The sequence below is a fragment of the Alosa sapidissima genome, chromosome 7 (assembly GCF_018492685.1).
Source record: "Alosa sapidissima isolate fAloSap1 chromosome 7, fAloSap1.pri, whole genome shotgun sequence".
Taxonomy (NCBI): Eukaryota; Metazoa; Chordata; class Actinopteri; order Clupeiformes; family Clupeidae; genus Alosa; species Alosa sapidissima.
The window spans coordinates 35,194,898-35,217,065 of NC_055963.1; the positions used below are offsets into that span (position 1 = coordinate 35,194,898).

The 22,168-nt window shown below is 40.9% G+C and overlaps 1 protein-coding gene across 1 annotated transcript in view; it reads right to left on the reverse strand.

The window, feature by feature from the left end:
* The window catches only part of LOC121714157 (forkhead-associated domain-containing protein 1-like), a 47,430-nt gene extending 29,476 nt beyond the window's left edge, over positions 1 to 17,954 (reverse strand). The window contains exons 1-5 of the mRNA XM_042099361.1: positions 17,590 to 17,954; positions 16,913 to 17,119; positions 16,498 to 16,672; positions 15,624 to 15,718; positions 12,770 to 12,994 (exon numbers count right to left, since the gene is read on the reverse strand). Of these exons, the coding sequence (XP_041955295.1) occupies positions 12,770 to 12,994; positions 15,624 to 15,718; positions 16,498 to 16,672; positions 16,913 to 17,119; positions 17,590 to 17,685 (798 nt within the window). The 5' untranslated portion in view covers positions 17,686 to 17,954. The remainder of the gene's footprint in view (positions 1 to 12,769; positions 12,995 to 15,623; positions 15,719 to 16,497; positions 16,673 to 16,912; positions 17,120 to 17,589) is intronic.
* Positions 17,955 to 22,168: the final 4,214 nt, after the last annotated feature.

Below are 22,168 nucleotides of genomic sequence, written 5' to 3' on the forward strand. Positions count from 1 at the left end.
GAGTATGAAGTTGCCTAAAACCAGAGATTTATAAAGAAAACAAACTACAAAATGACTAATTTTTACAAAAAAATATACCTTTATTTCTTCTTTTTGGCTTGGGCCTAAGTGTGAAGGGGCCCACTTGCGCTGTTTGGCAAAATTCAGCCTGGCCCTCCTCTCCTCTCAGTAATCAACATGAGATTTCTTTCTTTCCTTCTTTATTTGAAGTTATCAGACATTTCTGAAGATTTCATAAGCCTAATGGACACTTCATAATAGACTATTAGAATAAGTCTGCATAAGATAAGTCTGAATATTTGTTGGACCAAACCAGGTAATAAATAAACTTGGGTAGGGTAGACTAGGCTTTAATTTGTAAAATTGGTTTGAAATGTTTTAACCTGCAGCCTAGGCTACTTACAGATTGTGGCATTGTGCTAGTGTGTTTAACCAATAAAGTTGTGTGAACAGTGTTCACATTACATGTTAAACCCTGTAGACACAGACTAGGCCTACTGATCAGGCCACTGAACGTTTCTTAAAAGACAGCATTAAACACTGCTTTTGTCTTTGAACTTGACAAAACGCACCAGCCCAGTTTAGGAGCATTTAATTAAACTATTTAGTTATTCACATTAGCCTTTGCTATACTGATAAAGTATGCCTATTTGCTTCACATTTTGTCGATCTGTATTGCTCAAACTGCACGTATTAATCAAATGAACTCATTATGTCTATATTTCTGTCCAATATCGCTAACTTTAACAACAGCCTATATGCTACGTTGCTACACCAACCTCAACGTCTTTTTCTGACAGAAGTTGAAAGTTTCAACTAGCCCACCTGTGCAGTGGCGCAAAAAGTGGGTATGCGCTATATGCGGCGCATAGGGGCGCAGCTCCATGGGGGCGCCAAAGCGATGGTAAAAAAAAAAAAAATATATATATATATATATATATATATATATATATATTTGGTATTTTCTATACGTAGCTACTGCTGTCCGTTTCTAAATCTTTTCAACTTTTTCTCAATGTTCTATAACATTTTAGAGGACTAACTGGCTAGAGTAGGCGCCCTATCTCATAAGATTCCATTATAGAATTTTGACATAGAAGAGGGAGTGGGGGCGCCGTGAGCGCTGGGCGAGCAGATAGGCCTACGAGTAGTGAGTTGCCGTCTATGGAAAACGATGGATACAGCAAAAAAAAAAGCTGTTGACGACTAAAAATAGAAAAAGAAAGAGGGAAAAGGAAATGGCATGTCAAGGGATGCAACAGCAGTTAAATAAGTGGACGGTGAAATTCAACAGGTAGGATTTAAAGTGATGACGTCTGTACTTGGAGGCTTGCAAATATGAATGTTAACAGACTAACTAGCGTTTGTTAAGCATAATGCCGATTGAAACATAGCCTATTCTATTCAGATAGCTAGGTGGCTACCATGCTCATACTGCACTTTTAATGGCCAACTGCAAACAGAAATGTCATGCTAGCAGTAACTCATTACATTTTTCCATATCCTAACAATGAAGGCTCCTTGTAATAACTTAATATTGTGTTGTCAATGTGGTGCAAACAAACAAGGCTAGGGTGCCTATCAGCCTTATCCATTGTGAGCATTAGCTGGCAAAAGGACGTTATGAGAACCGTTTAGACTATCTTAAAGTGGCAATGCACCATTTATCAATACTTATCAAGTATAACATCAAGTTAAACATCAAATTGGCAGCATTTCTTTAAAAACATATTCAATAGACACTAATACACAGTAATAGTGTAAATTATTGGTCTTTTGTTTTGCTTTAGTTTGTGTGTGGTTTTTATTTATTTTTTTATTTTTTTTGGGGGGGGGGGGGGGCACTAACATTGTTGTTGCATACCCCTCAAAAATGGACGAGGCTGAAGTTAGCACCACTTTCAGATCGCGGGGGAGTTAAGTTTCGATTCCACCTTAAATATTGCAATTTTCTACCGCAAGGGGCCAGTGTTGACCGCAAATCCGCGATAACACAGGCATGTGCCTGTTGCAGATGAACAGGCATTGTTCACAGACGTTCAAAAGCCTGTATCTTTTTTCTGTTGACTCCATTGCCGAATGTTTTAATAAATGTTGCCTTTTGTGTTCTATTAAATAATTTAGTAATTTAGAAGGGGGGGGGGGGGGTATGTAGAGGGTGGCAGATTATGTAGTTTTTTTCTTTATTTTCTGTGCTGGATCTTTTGATACATGTTGTGTTATGTTTTCTATTAAATATTTTTGTACATATTGCAGTGGGGTAGTTGGTAGCAGATTTTGATGTTTTTCTACAGTAAATGTATACCCGGTATACCAAGTAAATGTATAATTGCAGAATTTCAGCACTAAAACATCCACAATCATCTCAAGAAGGATTTTGCAAGGGATCTTTCACCACATTCTATAACTACACTTTCTCCTCTTTCCAATGACACCCCACTTGTGAAATTCAATGGTGGAAAATGGCCCTTTGAAAATATAGTATGTATTTGTGAAATTGCAGAATTTCAGCACTAGAACAGCCACACTCATCTCAGAAAGAATTTTGCAAGGGATCTGTCAACACATTCAGAAACTACACTCTCTCCTCTTTCCAATGACACCCCACTTGTGAAATTCTATGGTGGAAAATGGCCTTTTTTTCCCTTTGAAAATATATTATGTATTTGTGAAATTGCAGAATTTCAGCACTAGAACAGCCACACTCATCTCAGGAAGGATTTTGCAAGGGATCTTTCACCACATTCTATAACTACACTCTCTCCTCTTTCCAATGACACCCCACTTGTTACATTCTATCGTGGACAATGGAAAAAAAAATGTTTTGCCCTTTGAATATATAGTATGTATTTGTGAAATTGCAAAATTTCAGCACTTGAACAGCGACAGACATCCCATAATGACACCTCACTTTCATGACATTCTTTCGTGGAAATGTGACCTTTCCATCTCTTAGAACATATAATATGTATTTGTGAAATTGCAGAATTTCAGCACTTGAACAGCTACACACATTCCAATGACAAACCCCATGTGAAACCCCCATTGCATAAAATGGCTTTTTTTTTTTTTAGATTAGAACTCCCATGGCCTATTTCTCTCATTTTTAGTGTATAAAAAACATTTTTGCAGTTTTTATACACTAAAATTGGTCCCTGTTGGTCAAGACTGATTTGTTGCAAACAGTTCCACCCTATATGAATAGTTGAGTGTGTGCTCTTCCAATGACATCCCCCATGAGCAATTCCATCCAAGAAAATAGGCTTTTTTAATTTCAAAATCCACAAGCTATTATTCTGATGGGGGGCCAAGCAGTGAAGCTGCGAAGCATCATTACTGTTTCTACCTTTTCTTATTTGGGCCAGTAGCAAAGCCCAATTGTATATATACGCTTTCCTATTATTCGGGACCATGCAATGTAGGCACCCATTGTGTTTGTACATTTTCCTATTATTGGGGGCCAAGCATCGAAGCTGCAAGGCACTCACTGTGTTTATATGTTTTCCCATCCTAAGAACACACAATAAATGTGGAGTCTTTTTACCACTGTGGGAGCGCTATAATCACAGGATGTAGGCTCATATATCAGCAATGCTTTTGCGTACCGAAACCAAACTTGGTATATGGACTTAGGACCCCATCCCGAGGACACACAATATATTTGGTGACCTTGGACCACTAGGAGGTACTAAAGTTACAGGAAATGAGCTCATATCTTGGCAATGCTTTCTCGTACCGAAACTAGACTTGGTTCATGGACACACAATAATGTTGGTGATGTTTGGCCACTAGGGATAGATTAGATTAGACTCAACTTTATTGTCATTGTGCAGAGTACAAAGTCAACTAAATTCAGACACTGCTCTTGCTTGCTTGCCTGCCGGTTCACACCTCACCCCTCACTCTCAGTGCAACGTGCACCTCCACCATCAAAGGCTGATGCACCCCTCCCCCACAATGTGATCATGAACAATGCGACTACACTAACGCTGTTCACCAGCCACCAGTCTACAGCCACCAAATACCCCTCATCCCCCCTCCTCTGGACAAGGGGAAGAGTGCTGTGAGTATCATGTTCCTTGACTTCTCCAGTATGAACCATATAGACAGATATTGTGACAGCCTTGCCTGGCTCCTCCTCCTGTCTGTGTTGCGTCTCTCTCTCCTACAGGTGAGCTGGGTGCAGGTGTTTGGAGGCACGCTAATTATTTCCTAGTCTGGGCTTTTAAAAGCGCTTCAATGGAGACCGGGTTGTCAACCACTTCCGCTCCGTCTCTACAGCACTGTTTTGGATTTTGTTTTAGCTTATTGTGTCACCTAGTCTTGATCCTTACAAGCTGGCTAACGATAGACCTATATCTAATCTCCCTTTCATGTCAAAAATACTTGAAAAAATAGAGTCCAAAGAAATCTTTGCCTTCTTACATATGAACAAAATCCAGGAACTATACCAGTCTGGCTTTCAAGCTCACCATAGTACTGAATCAGCCTTAGTTAAAGTTTTTAATGACCTCCTCATTGCTGCTGATAATGGATATGTATCAATACTGATCCTCCTGGACCTCAGCGCTGCCTTTGACACCATAGACCATGACATACTACTTCATAGGCTTGAACATTCCATAGGCATCAAAGACTCAGCACTTGCTTGGTTTATACCATACCTTTTTGACCGTTAATAAGTTGTACAGGTCCATAATGAACCATATACCCAGACTCTGGTGAAATATTGAGTGCCTCAAGGCTTCCTGCTTTTGAACTCAGATGGTTTTAGGTCCTAAAAAGATGAGGCATATCCTATCCTCATCACAGGCTACAGTACATATAGTGATCTTCCACTGACCTCATCCACAAGTGCTAAAAATCTATCAGTTATAATTGACCAGGACCTATCAATAAATAATCACCAAAACGTCATTTTACCACTTAAGGAACATTTCAAAGATAAGGAAGTCCTTCAAGGATAGACTATTGCAATGCTCTATACACTGGCTGCAATAATACCGGTCTAAGGAACTTACTGCTTATACAAAATGCAGCTGCTCGCACACTCACTAGGACTAAAAAATATAAACACATTTCCCCCATCCTAGCATCTTTACACTGGCTACCTGTTAAAAGTCTCATTGACTTAAAAATATTACTTGTAACATACAAAGCCATAAATGGCTGGGCACCTATATTAAAGATCTTTTAGTACCACATTACCCACCTAGACTGCTACGATCACAGAATACTGGACTTCTTGTAATCCCAACAGTAGAGGCAGAGCTTTCTGCTACAGCGCACCCCTCCTCTGGAAGACACCCTCCCTATTTTCAAGTCTAGACTTAACACATACATATTTAGTGCCTCCCATAGTTAGGTATGGTGTAGTGTGGAACTTCACCCACCTTAGGGTTTTTATTGGAATGGACCACCTCTGCTGTGTCCTCATGTGACGGGCGCCCTAGTCATGCGTGTCATGGTAGCAACTGACCATACCTGCGCTGGTGCTGACTACGCTTCACCATGCCTTAGGTATGCTGCCATAGCATAGCGCTGTCATGGACTTTTCATGTGTCACGCCATACAACTCTGCTTCTTTCTCTCTCTCAACTCCCCCTCGTACCTCTTGTCTTTGTCTTGCCATTCAACTCCCTCTTCTCTCCTTCTCTCTCTCTCAACTCTCCCTCTCTTGCCTTTTGTCTCTATAGTATAACACTATATAATACCATTGATATACTTATTAATACTAACCATCAGGACTTATAGTAATACCTACTATTTATCTCTCTTTCTTCCCTCTTACCTCACTTGTGAGATAAACTATTCCTTGTGTTTGGCCCTCATCGCACCTGAAGTCCCATCCCTATTACTGCCCTATGTGATGACCCTGTGCCCCTTCAGGCCTTCTCCTGTCAGTGCATGGGAAGGGCTGGGCCTGGTTGGGCTAATACCCTCATTGATTACACTTATGATTAGGGTGGGGCTATATAAGGGGTTCCCTATCTTTCTGATTAGGCATTTTTCTTACTTCTTGCAGGCACTCACTTTGATTCTCTCACACTTGCACTTTGCTCTCTCCCCTCATTTCTAACTCTACCTCTCTTTCTCTTTCTTTGTCTTTAGGCCCACTTCACTAGCTTCTTTGCATCCATACATCCATACACTCATGCCACCACTCTCATTAATTTCCCCCTAGACATTTTGCTATTGGTAACCTTGTGCTTTACTTTAATAAATTAATATATTTGGTTTGAACCTTGTTGTCCGTGTCCCTCTTTATGTTTCGGTCTAGGAACGAGCTGGCCGTAACACCTACCACTGCCTATTGCAGTCCCCTTGTCTGGATTCCTGGCCCATGCAGCCTAGCTACCCAGTACTTGACATATGACAATTCCTAATCCCTATGGACAATACATGCCCTACATTGGACTATTTGAATTTTCTGACACTAAATAGGATTCATGCATACATCATACTGGTTATGTAACCATCTTACCTCTTTGTAACATACCTCAGGTTGTTGTGTTCTATTCTGTACACCTAACTAACCTATTCATTTATTTTGTATACAGTACAGACTTTACTGCCCTGTAACTGACCCTAGGCAGATGGGTCAGGCCCTTGAGTCTTGTATCCTCGAGGTTTCTTCCTATATGTATCTCCAATTCTAGGGAATTTTTCCTCGTTACTCATAGGCACTCTCTGAATGTTTAACACTCTGTTAAGTGCCATAAAACATGAGTAATGTTTTGGCGCACTATAAGTGACATTAAATATAAGTTGAAATTGAAATTATTCACTGCACCACATTATACTGATTGCTTACACTTTTATTTTCCAAATCCAACTCCACTCCATTTTGTTAAGTTCTATTCATTTATTAAAAATCTAATATTTGTATTGCTACTCCGTGTGTGGTCTTTCCGTACTCTGTACTTTGCTGAAACCCCCCCCCCCAGCTATAAACCAGCTTATGCTGGAAGCTGATTTTGGCTGATTTTAGCTTTTAGCTAGGGACCAAATCCTGAGGATGTACATACAATATTATGTTGACTTGTTACCACTATGGGGGTGCTAGAGTTATGGAAATGAGCTCATATCTCAGCAAATCTTTAACGTATCAAAACTAAACTAGGTATGAGAGGTTATGTGGTGTAAGGGAGAGGGGGTTTTTCAGTGTGAGTGTGGGTGTGTGTGTGTGTGTGGTGGTGGGGGGGGGGGGGGGGGGGGGGGGTTGGGGTAAGTGTGATGAGAGGGGTAGCAGGTAATAGGGTGTGTGCAAGTACAAATCCCAAAAGGAAGGAAGCGTATGACAGTTCACAGTCCTGATGGTGGAAAGATGTGTATGCATCTAATGTAACAAAACTGAGTTGCCATGACAGCTCCTGCTCAACTGCTTGGCCCCCAAATATAGCTGCAGAGCTGCAAATTTAGAGAGAAATGGACAAAATTCAAGAGCTGTGAAGCTTTCGAAAAGTTTTCACCTTGGTCTGTTGGTGGCGCTACAGTGCACATGATAAAGTCTTGTAAATTGATGGGTGGGGCCTTACCTTTTGCCTTAATCCACTGATCAAGTTTGAGCTTCATAGATCAAAGCATTGCAGAGCTATTTGCATTAATGCTGTTAAAAGATTGATAGATTTTGGCCAGTTGGTGGTCCTAGATATTCGAGGTTTTGGGGGCAGTAACTTGGTGAAATTGGTCAGTGGCCTGAGTAGTAAGTGTGCAAAGTTTGAGCATTTTACTATGTACATTTGTATGTGCTGTCAAGCATAATAACAAATCCTACTAGCCCTAAAGGGTCCCTACGCAGCTTCAATGCTTGGCCCCCAATAAGACAAGGTAGAAACACTAATGGCCCCAAAAATGACAGAAATGTGGCAAATGACTTTTAAGTGATAGGGACCAAATGTAGTGCTGAAAATGTATGATCAGAAAAATAGGCCAAAATAAATTTCCCATGACAAATGCATTATGGGAAGTCTAGACCAAATCTAGTGCTGACAATCCCAAATACATTTTATTTTCAAGGGCCATTTTTCACGACAGAATTTCACATAGGGGGTGTCATTGGAAAGAGGAGAGGGTGTAGTTCCAGAATGTGGTGAAACATCCGATGCAAAATGTAGTATGGGATGTTTATCGCTGTTCTAGTGCTGAAATTCTGCAATTTTCCAAATACAATTTATATTCAAAGGGCAAAAAAGGCAATTTTCCACCATAGAATTTCACAAGTGGGGTGTCATTGGAAAGAGGAGAGAGTGTAGTTTCAGAATGTGTTGACAGATCCCTTGCAAAATCCTTCATGGGATATCTTTCGCTGTTCAAGTGCTGAAATTCTGCAATTTCACAAAATATATACTATATTTTCAGAGGGGCAAAATATGCCATTTTCCACCATAGAATTTCACAAGTGGGGTGTCATTGGAAAGAGGAGAGAGTGTAGTTATAGAATGTGTTGAAAAATCCGATGCAAAATGACATATAGGCCGTAGGGAATACATTTACTGTAAAAAAAAACGTCAAAATCTGCTACCAACTACATAACAACCCCCCCCACTGCAATATGTACAAAATTATTTAATAGAAAAAATAACACAACATGGATCAAAAGATCCAGCACAGAAAATAAAGAAAAAAACTACATAATCTGCCACCCTCTACATACCACTCTTCCCCCTCTAAATTACCAAATTATTTAATAGAACACAAAAGGCAACATTTATCAAAACATTCGGCAATGGAGCAAAAACATATACAGGCTTTTGAACGTCTGTGAACAATGCCTGTTCATCTGCAACAGGCACGTGCCTGTGTTATCGCGGATTTGCGGTCAACCCTGCCCCCTTGTGGTAGAAAATTGCAATATTTAAGGTGGAATGGAAAATTAAGTCCCCCGCGATCTGAAAGTGGTGCTAACTTCAGCCTCGTCAAAAATGGGTGGTTGCGCCCCTGCACCTGTACATCGATAAGCATCTCTCCTCGCTGGGCTCACATTCCAGCTGACATTTCAGACGCATATCTGTAGTCACACAGACAGGGAGGCTATTCCAGCGCAAGCGTTCTGTTCGCGTTGCATCCGCGGCAAAAATTAGCTTCCTGTTTAATAGGCTAAATGCATAGGGGCTGAATTCACATAATCGTTGCTGGATCAGACACGTTTTTAAATGTGCTCTTGTCTTACAACGCATCAAGATGCGTTCGCGTCTGCGCGTGATTTGTAAACTCAGTTGTAACCCCATAGGTGAGGAGTTTTCATGCCTGATAGAGGAATTCTCCCATGTGCGTAAGTCAAGAAAAGCGTGCAACTAAGCACCTTTTAGCCTGCGCACAAACAAACACACACACACACACAAACACACACAGGGTCTTGTGGCTTATTTCTGTGTGGAAAATACTGAAATACATGTAGAACTAGGCCTACTGCCTCGATGATGTTGGCAGTAGGCCTAGTTCTACATGTGGGTTGCACAGAACGTTACAAATTAACATTACACTATCAAATTTGGTGCTTAACATGCTGATAAGGCTTTACTCCCCCCCGCCCCCGCCCCCATTATAGTGTCACACGATGGCATATGATATTTCCCTACATTACCTTATCCGTTATAATCACCCACTTTGGATATTGGAGCTTATCGACTGTGCACCTTTAGTTTTAGCTTGAGGTGAAGTCATCATGATTGCATAGCCTACTTCGTTTGAACCAGAGCTAGTAATCAAGGATCTTTGTTTGAACCTCTCCATTTCTTTCCATCTTGACCGAAGTCATACACTTGCACAGACGCCTGCACTATTGTCGAGCAGCAATTATTTTTAAAATTATATTTTCTTGTCTCTGATTAGTTTCTAATAGTGGCTGGTATTGTTACGCCAGTCTTTCCACTGTATTCGAAACTGTCAGTCCACAGCTTCATTAGCATAGATACCGTAAATTGATATTAGGAGAAGCAGCTGCCATTGAAACTTTCTTTCTCGACGGTGAGTTTTAAATTATGAATCTACACACCTCTTTATAACTCTTTACAAACAAACCTCAGAACAAAAGTGAAATTTCATTAAGTCTTTGTTAGGCTATGTGATGATGACACATAATTTTACTGTAGGCAGCTCTCTATTCAGTTCACCTAGCTTACGTTTTCAAAATCAAATTTTGTCAATCAAAAAGTGTTCTTTCTGGATTTACAGTAAATGGCATTCAGAAGGTCAATGATAAAGTCCACGTTCCACGTTTTCAACCTAAATTAACGAGGTGGTGGATCAGTCTGGTTCTATTTTAAATAAATCACACCTCTTTCATAAGGCCGCCTTGATTTCGAACTTGCGCGTTGTGGGTGTGACAGAAGCAGGAATGGGAGAATGTGCATAACTGAAAAGTGTGTAACTGGAAGCACGTAAAAATGGACTTACACGCGTTTTCAGCGCGAATGGGAGATTTCGGCCCATAATGCTTATGTCTTATTGGACCATGTCCGCTAACACCAACGCGTCTCAGCCTAATAATGCTTATATCTTTTTGGACCATGTCCGCTAACACAAACGCGTCTCAGCCTAATAATGCTCATATCTTAGGGACCGTTCGTTATTTATAAACAGGGTCACCGGAGGAAAATAGGGGAGGGTCATGTCGTTTTATTCTTTGTTGAGGGGAGGGTCACCTAACTTTTTTTTGTCTAGGAGGGGGGGGTCACCCATCTTTTGTATTAATGAAAACAGCAAAAAATCAAAGTGGCTTGTTTGATTGTTGATTTCTGTCGCCATAACGTTCTCTTTCGTTCCATAGCTCTGTCAACATTGAACAATGAAAATAAGGGAGATTTCCCGGGTTTTCACGCAAAATACGGAAAATGTCAACATCCGTCTCCATTAACGTTGGAAGGGTTGGAGCAACAAAGTAGCCTACTTTATTTCACGCCTAACAGCCTATATCCATTTGGTCAACTTTATCCAGCCCTAAAAAAGCTAAATTTAACTTTGGTTTACTTGTAGTTTACCGTGTAGCCTAGCCTAACTTTAAACAGTGTGCATGCTTATAAAGCATACTTGTGCTTCATTCATCCACACATCCAGGTCCTAACGTTTTGACAAGCATTTCTACCAATTGACCTTGTTCCTGCCCATCTCTAGCTTTGCTGTCTCCATCCTTTCTGTTTTTGTTGTTTGCAAAAAAATATATAGTAGGCCCTATTTATTGGTAACCAGCAACAAGTGCAATTTGTTAATCGCTGTCATTCTCTCTCCTGCCAACAAAAATGTGTTACGTTCCAAAGCAGTGCGTAATTCTGCTTCATAAAGTTGAACAAATACATTGGTCAAATAAATAGCCAGTTTATGGTCTACAGTGTAGAGTTGGTAAGTTATGGTAGACCAACTTGGAGTGAATATACAGGGGGATTTCTTTGGCTCTTAGCCTGGCAGGTGCGCACGTAGACATAGCCTACGGCCGAACACTGCAAGTGCCAATGAATCGTGCTTTCACGACAACCACGTCGTTAAAGGAACCGTATGTAAGAAATGTATTTAATCTAATTTAATTTAATTTAATCATAAAATGGCCTTGATATGTCACTAGACATTAAGAAATCATGTTAATTTCAAATACTTATATCACTGACAACAGTAGTCCGGCCAGGATATTGTCATTTAAAAAGTGAAGTTGCAGCCCTCAACTGATGTTGATGTTGTCATGTTGTGTTTTGGCCTGATGCGCCACCCTCCACCTATCTACTAATAACGAAGTCAGTAGTGTTTCGGCATCCGGGTTGCCAGGTCTGCCAGTCAGGGGGGAGGGGATACACCGCTCTAAAGTCATTTGAAAGTGATTGCAGTACCAGTTTTGGCCACAATCTTACATACGGTTCCTTTAACTTAAATAGGCCTGTAGGTTAACATCACTCTTCGCATTCAAGCAAGCAAAACGATGATTTGAATAAATCTGTTTCTCTGGAAGGGCAAGGGGTAACAACAGGACAACACAGAGACAGGCCAGAATGCAGGACTAGTATTACAGTAATATGGGATATTCTAGGGGAAAATATTAAAACGGCAAGACAGCGGGGAAAAGTTAAAATGATAGGCCTAAACCCGGAAAAAGTTGGCATGTTAGGTATTTTTCGGTCCCTGTGATTATTTGTGAAATTGTGCAAACGGCCTTTTCAAGTCATTTGAGAAGGAAGGAGTGTAGCAAGCTCCCAAATTGACGCTCGTCTGAGAAATTGAGTTTTGGATAATGTTCAGCTTCGGCAACTTTACAATGACTGAGGAAGCCTAGAGATGGCCACCATCTTGGTGAAGTGTGATGTGTAAGATCAGAAAGCAGAGGGTGAGTTTAGAACGACAGTTAAAGTCGATGTGTTTACATAGCGCTTTATAACGTGGGTGGAAGGTATCGACAATTGGCCAGGGAGGGTCATGTCTTTTTTGAAAAGGCTGCTGGAGGGTCGTTGATCATTTTCTTGCAGGCAGGGGAGGGTCATGCAACTTTTGATTGAAGCACTCAAAATCCCTCCGGTGACCCCGTTTATAAATAACGAACGGCCCCTTATTGAACCGTCCGCTAACACTAATGCGTTATAACTAATTGGACAATGTCTACTAACACGTGTTTCAGCCTAAGCCGTCATCAGGTTTTTCATTTTATTTTGATAGTCCTTTTAACTCGAGTGTTTGGGAGTTGAGCGTGCCTGCTTCACCACTTATTTCTGTTTGCAACCATTTGTGTATATACAGTATGTGTGATGTGTGTGTGTGTGTGTGTGTGTGTGTGTGTGTGTGCGTGTACCTGCTCCTTGAGCTCCTGTATCTGCTGGGTCTTGAGGCTGATCTCTGTCTGCAGGCTGTTGAGTGTGTGTGTGACGTCCACCTGGGCCTGGGAGTGTGTTAGCTGGTGTGAGAGCGCGGACACCTCGTCACGCAGCGAGGAGATGAGACGGTCCTTTCTCACACACTCACTCTCAAACACACTCAGCCGGCAAACCTCATCTCCCAGATGCAACACACGCTCCTCCTGAGACAACACAACACAGGAAAGTGTGTGTGAGACAGCAAGATACATAAGACTGTGTTCCTCACACAACTGTGTCTGTGTGTGTGCTTGTCACCCTATCCACGATATTCTCCAGTCAACAATGGGCGTCGCCATGACACATGTATTCAGAAATATTCTGATATTTCTGGCCGAAGCTGCATTGTGTTGATTTGAATTGTAATGTGGCGGTAGACAGTGCTTGATGTATCCTAAGCCATGTAAAAGCAAACCTTTATATTTTTCTGCCAGTCATATATTATATACAATATCCATATTGAGTGCAGAATTGTAAACATTTCGAAAGAACTATCTGTTGAAGCATATTCTAGTTAGCCTGCTGAGACTGCACATGGTTATAATGTAAACAGTCATAAACTATAATATATAAATATTCTAGATAGCCTGCTGAGACTGTGTGTGTGTGTGTGTGTGTGTGTCAGGCTTGTGCACAATTCAGAATTTGATTGAGAATGACTCCTAAATTCCAATTCAATTCTTGAATTTGAATTGAATTTGAATTAAGGTCAAAAACAGGATGTAGAATTACAATTTGAATTAAAGGAAGTAGAATTGAAATTCAATGAAATTCGAAGAAATTCATATACATAATTTAAGGGTAGTGTTTTACAATGAACCCTCACAGTATATGTCAGATATGATAGCATTAAACACACAACTTGTAACTTAAACAGTAACAAATTATATTTCCACACATAATAGTTTTACTTACTTAAAATGTTATAGTAAGTAGAATTCAGGTTTTGTCTTTTGTTGAGATTACGTAAAATGAGTGTTACTTCATTTTGAGGTAGAAAAGTAAACAGTCAAGTAAACTATACTTGAATTGCTGAAGTTTGCGCTACACTGTAAAATTAGTTTATAATCTTAGTTAACCTGTTAAGAAAAGCATGCAAACTGATTGTCTATGCAATTCCCATTCCAGATTTGTCTGTAATGTCAAGTTGTGCAAACGAATGCTCACTTAGTGTAGTACACTTACAGTACAGTACACAGAATTGCTATTTCAACTAACTTGGTCATTACAATTACAAGTAAAGTATACTGTATGTTTATTTAACACAAAAGGTGTATTGAAGTTGTGCTAACTAATGTCACAGTTCAGCTAACTGATATGACAAAAATGCATTTCCAGAATACCACAGACCCGGCCTACATATTGTTTAAGGGATCACATATTGATCTTTCCTGAAATTCAATCTTAAGCTACAATAACAAAGTGACAGTGACACTAAAGGCTATATATTGTGTTGTTGTGTAATTGATATGTGATTTATATTGATACATCACCCCATCAATGATTATCCAAAACAGACCAAACCTGTGAGTAGAACTAGTGCTGACAGTTATAGACAGACACAGATCTGTAGCTGGAAACCATACATACAGGTACCCTGTCTCTGCTAAGTTACTGAGGCTAAATGTGAGCTTGATTAGGATTTTTATGGGTGCTCTCCTTGCAAACTTATGTTGCTATTAGAAATGGTGGTGTTAGTGGCTGTCCATTACATGCACTCTCCTCTCTGGTCAGGATATTAATATCAACCCCAATGCCTTTACAACATCATGGATACACTGAAATGCCAAAATCAGGCCTTTGAATGAAGTGGTAAAACAAAGTCCTGACTCACTGTGGACATCAAAGATTAGGGGGTTCCCTGAACCGCTGGACAAACCCAGGTGTGTGCCACATATTGGTGGTACATAGTGAGGTCTCCCCTTCATTGTGCAGTACTTTCAGAGTGTAGTAAAACAAAATACCAATGTAACATGTTGCTGAAGTTCTACCCACAGCATTAGAGTGTTTTGGATAGTCATCCACATAAATTACACACCAACATATATTTGTATATTTGTCACTGTCACTTGTAATTTAAAATTGAATTTCAGTAAGGATTAATGTGATATCTTTACAAATATCTGGGCCAGGGCAGTGGCATTCTGGAAGTGCAGAATGTAACATCAGTTAGCACACCTTGTGTAATATACTTTACTTGTAATGACCAAGTTAGGTTAAATAGGAATTCTCCTTAGTGTAAGTGTACTACACAAAGTAAGCATTTGTTTGCACAACTTGGAATTCCTATCCCAGATTAGTCTGTAATTTCAAGGCAATCAGTTTGCATGTTTTACAGGTTAAGTAAGGTTAACTAACTAACTAACTTTACAGTGTAGCAAAACTTAAGCAATTCAAGTATAGTTTACTCGATTTAAATGATCATGTTCACTTAAATTACTCCTTTTAGCCAAGTTATCAAAAAGCAAAATCAACATAATCAACAAAAGACAAAAACTGAGTTATACTAACTAAACATTTTAAGTAAGAATAGCTATTCAATTTTACAATCCAAAGTAACTTTCCCAAAACTGAATGCATGTGAGATTCAACACATTCTTCCTGTTGTTTGACTGTGGAATTGCATTCCAATCAAATTCAACTTCCTGTGGGGCGGAGCCAATTCAATTCAAATTCCAATTTGTGAATTAAATGGAGATCCATTCTAAAATTCGGAATTTTGCACAAGCCTGGTGTGTGTGTGTGTGTGTGTGTGTGTGTGTGTGTGTGTGTGTGTGAGTAAGTCTTCCTTACCTTCTCTTGCAGGAGATGCTGCAAGGACTGCAGGCTCTGTGACACCATTGGACTTCTGGCTGAACTTTTACTTCCTGTGTTGCCAGGCCAACTTCCTGTGAGGTAGAGCACAGTGCACTGTCAGTGTTTACCTACAAATGGCCATGAGTCAGGTGGGGTATACTACGAATCTCGATTAGTGGGTTAGCGAGGTATGTTGCGCTCAAAGCCAGGGTATGCTGTGACACGAAAGTGGATCTGTTTTAGTGTCGCTATATCACCATGGTATCTTATGCTGTCAACCAAACCTGGTTGGGAGGAGGTTATGTGCTAAGTTATAGCTCAAATCGTGTAATCTACCGCCCACTGACCAATCAATTGTCTTAAAAACGAAGTTCTCTCACATGTAGGATTCTGTCATATATCTTACAGGTGGAGCTCCGCCTCTACTAACATTTTGGATCTCGAATGCGCTTTAATAGGGCTGTGCGTGCAAATATCCCACTATGGACGTGCATACCATACAACAACTGATGACAATTGATTTATTTGATGTTATAGGTTAGACACAAAAAATTACCGCAGTGTAGATTAAGCTATCGCTCATGAATGCGTAAGTAATTGTTTTTAAATAGAGGTGGTCTTGTGTGTCTCCACGTTTCACGATTGGCCAACGTCATCCCAACACCGAGAACGTGCACAGATCTGAGCTGAAAGCCTAGTTTGACAAATATATCACATAACTGCTATCGTAGAACACTTAACGTATACCCCTGAGTCAAGGCTTTGTCAAGCCTCGATATGTCTACATAACCTAGATATGTCTAACATGCTTTGTAGTATACCCCAAGGGTGTGCTTACCTGCCTATGAGAAGGCGGGGTTAGGGTGTTTACCTGGCCTATGAGAGGGCGGGGTTAGGGTGTGGCTCTGCCCGGGGCGTCTGGTTCCTGCGCTGGCCGGGCGCGTGCGAGGGGCAGGGCTCCGTGTGGGGGGGTGGGGTGTGAGGGGCGGTCCTTCCCAAACCCAGGCAGGGGGCACTGCGCTCTGATCTCTGCCCAGCAGGGGGAGCTACACTCACACGCACACACACACACACACACACAGACAGACACAGCACACACACAGCACACACACAGACACGCACACAGACACACATACAGCACACACACATATGAACACAACTGGTAACATGGCCCTCTACCTCCACAACAATCCACTTTGTGTGTGTGTGTGTGTGTGTGTGCGTGCGTGCGTGCGTGTGTGTGCGTGTGCGTGTGTGGCGCATGACAGGATATCAATGCTAAGTACCAGGACGCTGCTGTCCACCGTCAGATCATAGGCGGAGCCTCCATAGCCAAAGTGCAGCTGGTCTCCTGGCGACAGTCTGACACTGGCGTTATGGATACGGCATCCGTTCACGTACGTGCCGTGGGAAGAGTCGAGGTCGGTGAGGACGTGGCAATGCTCCGCCTCACACCACTCAATCAGGGCATGGCTCTCCTCCACTCCTGCATTCTGGCAAAGGAAAACAGAATTATAACCAGCCAATCAGATACAAGAGCAGCAGCCTATCTCAGCTCAGAAGATCATTGTCAGGAGATAAACTTATTAAATAAAGTAAATTAGGCCTACTAATGGACCATCAAAATCATGATCTTATAATACCAGCCAACCAGAGACACATCATCGCAGGAGATCATATCAATCAATCAAAGCCGATCAACCAATCAATAGGAATCACAGTGAGGCTTCCGCAGTAGGCTAGGCCTACAGTGGAATGGCACGACTCCCGCTGGACACATGCTCAGTTACTGCCAGTGCTGGGTTCAAGCTTTTAATTGGAGAAGTTAAATGGGTGCTTTTCCAGTAGCCTGCGCTGGAGCAGCATTCATTAATTCAATTATATTTCCTATCCCTAAATTACACTGTTACCAAACTGTGGTAGACCTAATCTTGTTGTAGAATGTGTAGTGGGCGGGTGTTACCCGTAAACAGAGATCGTTGTCCTGATGCCTCCCGACCCTTGTCGTTTTGGGTTGGAGTTTGAAGACCCAACCCTGGGTGTTCAGGTATGCCTTCATCCTCGGATAAAACCCGCGGGAGATTCCCCTACTCAGTCAAGCTCTCAGACTGACCGCAGGCGCGAGAGAACACTCCGAATACATACAACCACTGGGCACGGCTCAAACCTAGTTCCATACAACGAAGCTGCCAAACTTGCAGCCAATGTTTTCCAAACAATAGAGAAATGCTTAGTTCAAAATAGAAAATAAATTCAACAGCTAAACGACATGTTTAAATATCAATGTTAAACAACAGAAACAAGAAGATATAAAGCTGAATACTCACTACAAACAAACCATCCAGTCTTGGAAAGGATTGTATATAAGCGCCATGGTAACCTAAGGCGAAACTCCGCCTTCGGTCACGTTTAAGCAGAAAGTAGCCTAGTCTGGAACTGAGCCAGGACGAGCCAGTTCCCCTGTATAAATGGTAGCCTGGCTTTTAAACTGCGTTTAGACCATGGACCCTAATTAGGCTACTGCAGTTAAATGTTCAGACATGCTCGTCGCCTTTTTCTTGTCTCATCAAACAATTAAATAGTTAAATTTGTTACGCTACGATGCAATAGCTCACTTAAAATCAATGTATTAAAACTGAAATTGTATAGGCTATTCATATAATAGCCTAGCGTTGTTATTGTAAAATGCTTAATATCAATATTGTTTAAAGTGTTTTTGTACTCTAGGTCTACCCTACCTGTGAATATTTTGTGTAGGCCCTAATATATGAAATGTATGTAAATTACTGTTGCAACACTGGAATTTCCCTCTGGGTATTTTAAAGTAATTATAGGCTATCTATCTATCTATCATTCTATCTATCTATCTATCTATCTATTACATATTGTCCCTGGAGCAATTTGGGGTTAAGAGCCTTGGTCAAGAGCACAACTTGCTGACTATATGCTAGCCCAACTCCTTAACCACTACACACTGCCCCAGATCTATTACAGTTTTGAGAAAAGGGTAGACGGTTTCAAAAAATGTGTTTTAGCAATTGTGAAAAACAGTATTCCCGGAAAAGACAGACACTTCTACTCTGGAAATCCAGAGTTCTCGCGAGAACACAATTTGAATGTGCTCAGCGAGTTACTCTGGCAACTAATGATGCTCGTTACCTCTGCCCATGAAACCGAGCTACAATCGTCGAAGTCTGGAATCAGTTAGTAAACATTGGTCGTACTGTTATCCAATTGCGTCGAAGTCCAGAATCAGTCAGTAAAAATTGGTCGTAGTGTGATCTTTTGAAATGCATGCCTGTGCAGCCCCTCGAGTTGGGCCATTTTCATTACTTGTGGCCAGAGCCTTAATCTTTCTAGATTACCGGGTCTGGATTTCCAGGCTAAGACATTTTCAGTACTGTAAATGAGAAGTACAGTACATTGCAGTCTACAGCCTACAATGTACTCTGAATGCCTCACTGATATTTTTATGCACCATTGAATTACTCTTTCAAATCAACAGCAACACACTGATGTGTTTTACAGTTTTTAATTTGTTAATATAAAACACTGCAGTCTTTCAAATCAACAGCGACACACTAATGTGTTTATATAAAACACTGCAGTCTTTCAAATCAACAGCAACACACTAATGTGTTTATATAAAACACTGCAGTCTTTCAAATCAACAGCGACACACTAATGTGTTTATATAAAACACTGCAGTCTTTCAAATCAACAGCAACACACTCGTTTCTCCGTCGTTATCGGGAGACTCGGCCCTGGACTTAAAAACTGTCATCTGAGTACAACAATACTTCTTTGCCTTTTTACAGAAATAAAGAAAAATAGAATCACGTATCAATACAATACTGTAAGTGAATGTACTCTAAACAAATAAATAATGTAGCAATGAAACTAAAGTAAAAAAAAAACAATTACTGGAGAAATTGCTATTGAAAAAAAGAAACTTCTGCCTTCTATTCAGATCTGGCCACAAGTTCTCGTCGACATCGCAGGTGATGACTTCTCGGGGTAGGCAACGGGGAAAATATCACCTTGTGTGCCATATATGCACCCTTACACTTACCCCACCTCAATGTCTCTGCATGCCCCTTCCATTGCTTGCAAAAGAGGCATGCAGGTATGTGGTTGGTGGTCATACTGTATACTTTTCATTGGCCCACTGAAAATAATTATTTGATAGGATTTAGAAATGGGTAGTAAAGGGGCAAATACAGAACTGTACACGGGTATTCAATGTAAAAGTACACACTTGAACAGGTATACAATAATTTACCTGAAGTCTAGTTGCAGTGCTAAGTGTCAGACTGATTGGTGTTCAGTTTTGTCTGTGTTGTTTTCAGGTGGGTTTAGGTGTGTGGGTTTTACCAATTGCAGATGTGCTTGCATTGTGAATAAGTGTTTTGACTGTTTTCTCAATGATAACATATTCACTTTTGAACAAAGTGTCTAATGTAAGAGATTGTGTGTGTTTTGCAATAAGTGTGTTGCAGAATTGCAAACAAAGTGCAAAGCAGAACATGTATATGCTATGCTAGGTTACACAGTGTATATGCTAGATGTTTAGGTATTGAGGCTTTGGTCTAAGCATTTGTTTTTAGTGTGTAAGCAATGGGCAAAACCTGTACCGTATGACATTTGTGCTTTATTTGTGTTTACTTCTTGTCACTTGTGGTTACCATTATGCATCACAATGCAAAATGTCTTTTATTGCATGAGAATGTGTTTAGTTTTGCAAAAAGAGTCTATGAGATCTGAAAATTGTGTTTTATATGTGAAAATTGTTTCACCAAATAAAAGCTTGTTAACCAGCTTGTTTGACCACCCTATGATGGTTAACCTACTAGACTAACAAAACAAAAAAAAGGTGATCGATTCAGAAGAAGGCAACTGAGAATTTGGTTCAGAGAATTCCCAGAGTTTAGTGTTTGTACAAAAATAGAGCATCACAGTCCCGCCCCTCCTCCGAGAGAGTTTAGTTTCCGGAAGTAAATTTCCCATTCATTTCTCCCATTGACATTTTGGAAAAATCCGTATCTAAAGACTTTTAGAACATGTCTGAGGCTAATCAGCTACGGTGTAACTCATAAGCATACAACATATCATTTCGAGTGAAAAAACGAAGAGAAAGTCCAAAAAAAGTCAAAGGTACAAGACTGTGTACATATTAGGGGTTTGCACGGCGTGTCATCAGATTTGGACGTTGCCATATTGGAGATACTCGCCTCATTAGAAAGCATTAGGCACTGAAGTAAATCCCTAACATAGTCAAGGAAAATGGTTAGTTATTGCCGTGTTTTAGGTTGTATCAATAGGTCAGATTGAGAAAAACATCTGGTGTAGGTATCGACTTCCAAAAGTTATTAAAAAACCAGGGAGAAAGGAGAATAATGCCAGAAGTTATCAGAGGAAGGGGGGCGCTTGTGGTTGAACTTGGTACTTCGTCTCCCCAGACCCGGCGGCAGACACAAATTCACGGACGGGCATTACACCTTTCCAGGGGGGGCACTGAAACTTAAATTGATCATGGTAGTTTAAGCTTACACTTGACAAAACATTCCAATATGAAAATGTAGATGCAATTGTTGTAAAATGGTGCAGCTCCTTTAAGAGAGCCCTGTGCGCAGGGATGGAGAGAGAGAAAGCGAGAGGGGATATGTGTGTTAGAACTGAGATGCGTGTGGAAAAAGTAGACGTGCTGTTGAGACTGGAGCTAGTCATATTCAAAATAATGCAAAAATAAATCCGCAGATAAAACCAAAATCCTCGTTCATTTGCTAACCACTTTCAGATAGAGTGTTAGGGAGTTAGCCCCGAAGTTACGGATAACTTCGGCCCTGGAGTGGTAAGCTCCCTGTTCTCCGACTAGGTCAGAATTAAAAAACTGTAAAGGTTAACGCTATCAAACAAACCCAGAAACTACTAGGCCTACTTCTACTAACTACGATATGAGATATAGCCTACCTGCGAGCCGATAAGCTGTATTTGTCATCGGATGACAGGGGTTAGTGCAGAAGTGAAGTAGACTGCGCTACGTAACCTCCTCTCCATTTAGGTGATGGGCTTACCTAATGTTCCTGATTGATTAGCTACGGAATGATACAGATTTTACCAGTTTTATTTGCTACTTGCTAGATTGACAAACGTATACATTTAATAAGTGTTCAAAATCAATCTATGGGATTGGGGTTGGTTGGAGCAGCCAAGCTCGTTCAGGGCGGGCACGGATGACTTCCAGGACGGGCCTGGCCCCCCAAAGCCCCCCCATGCCGCCGGGACTGCGTCTCCCTCACCCAACTCATATGGATCTGCGCTGCCAATAAACTGTAATTTCTCGAAACATCGCACATTTTCTTGTGGTCCAAGTCCTGCCCTATATGCCTTTGCATCTTAGACACATTTTGATGAGCTTTTCTGTTGTTTAGACACGGCTACAATCACGTAAGATATCCAAAGTGCATAATACTCCTCCATTGTACTTCATTCACCGAGTATCGCCAATATGGCCGCGCATGCTGGGTTACCACATAGACAGT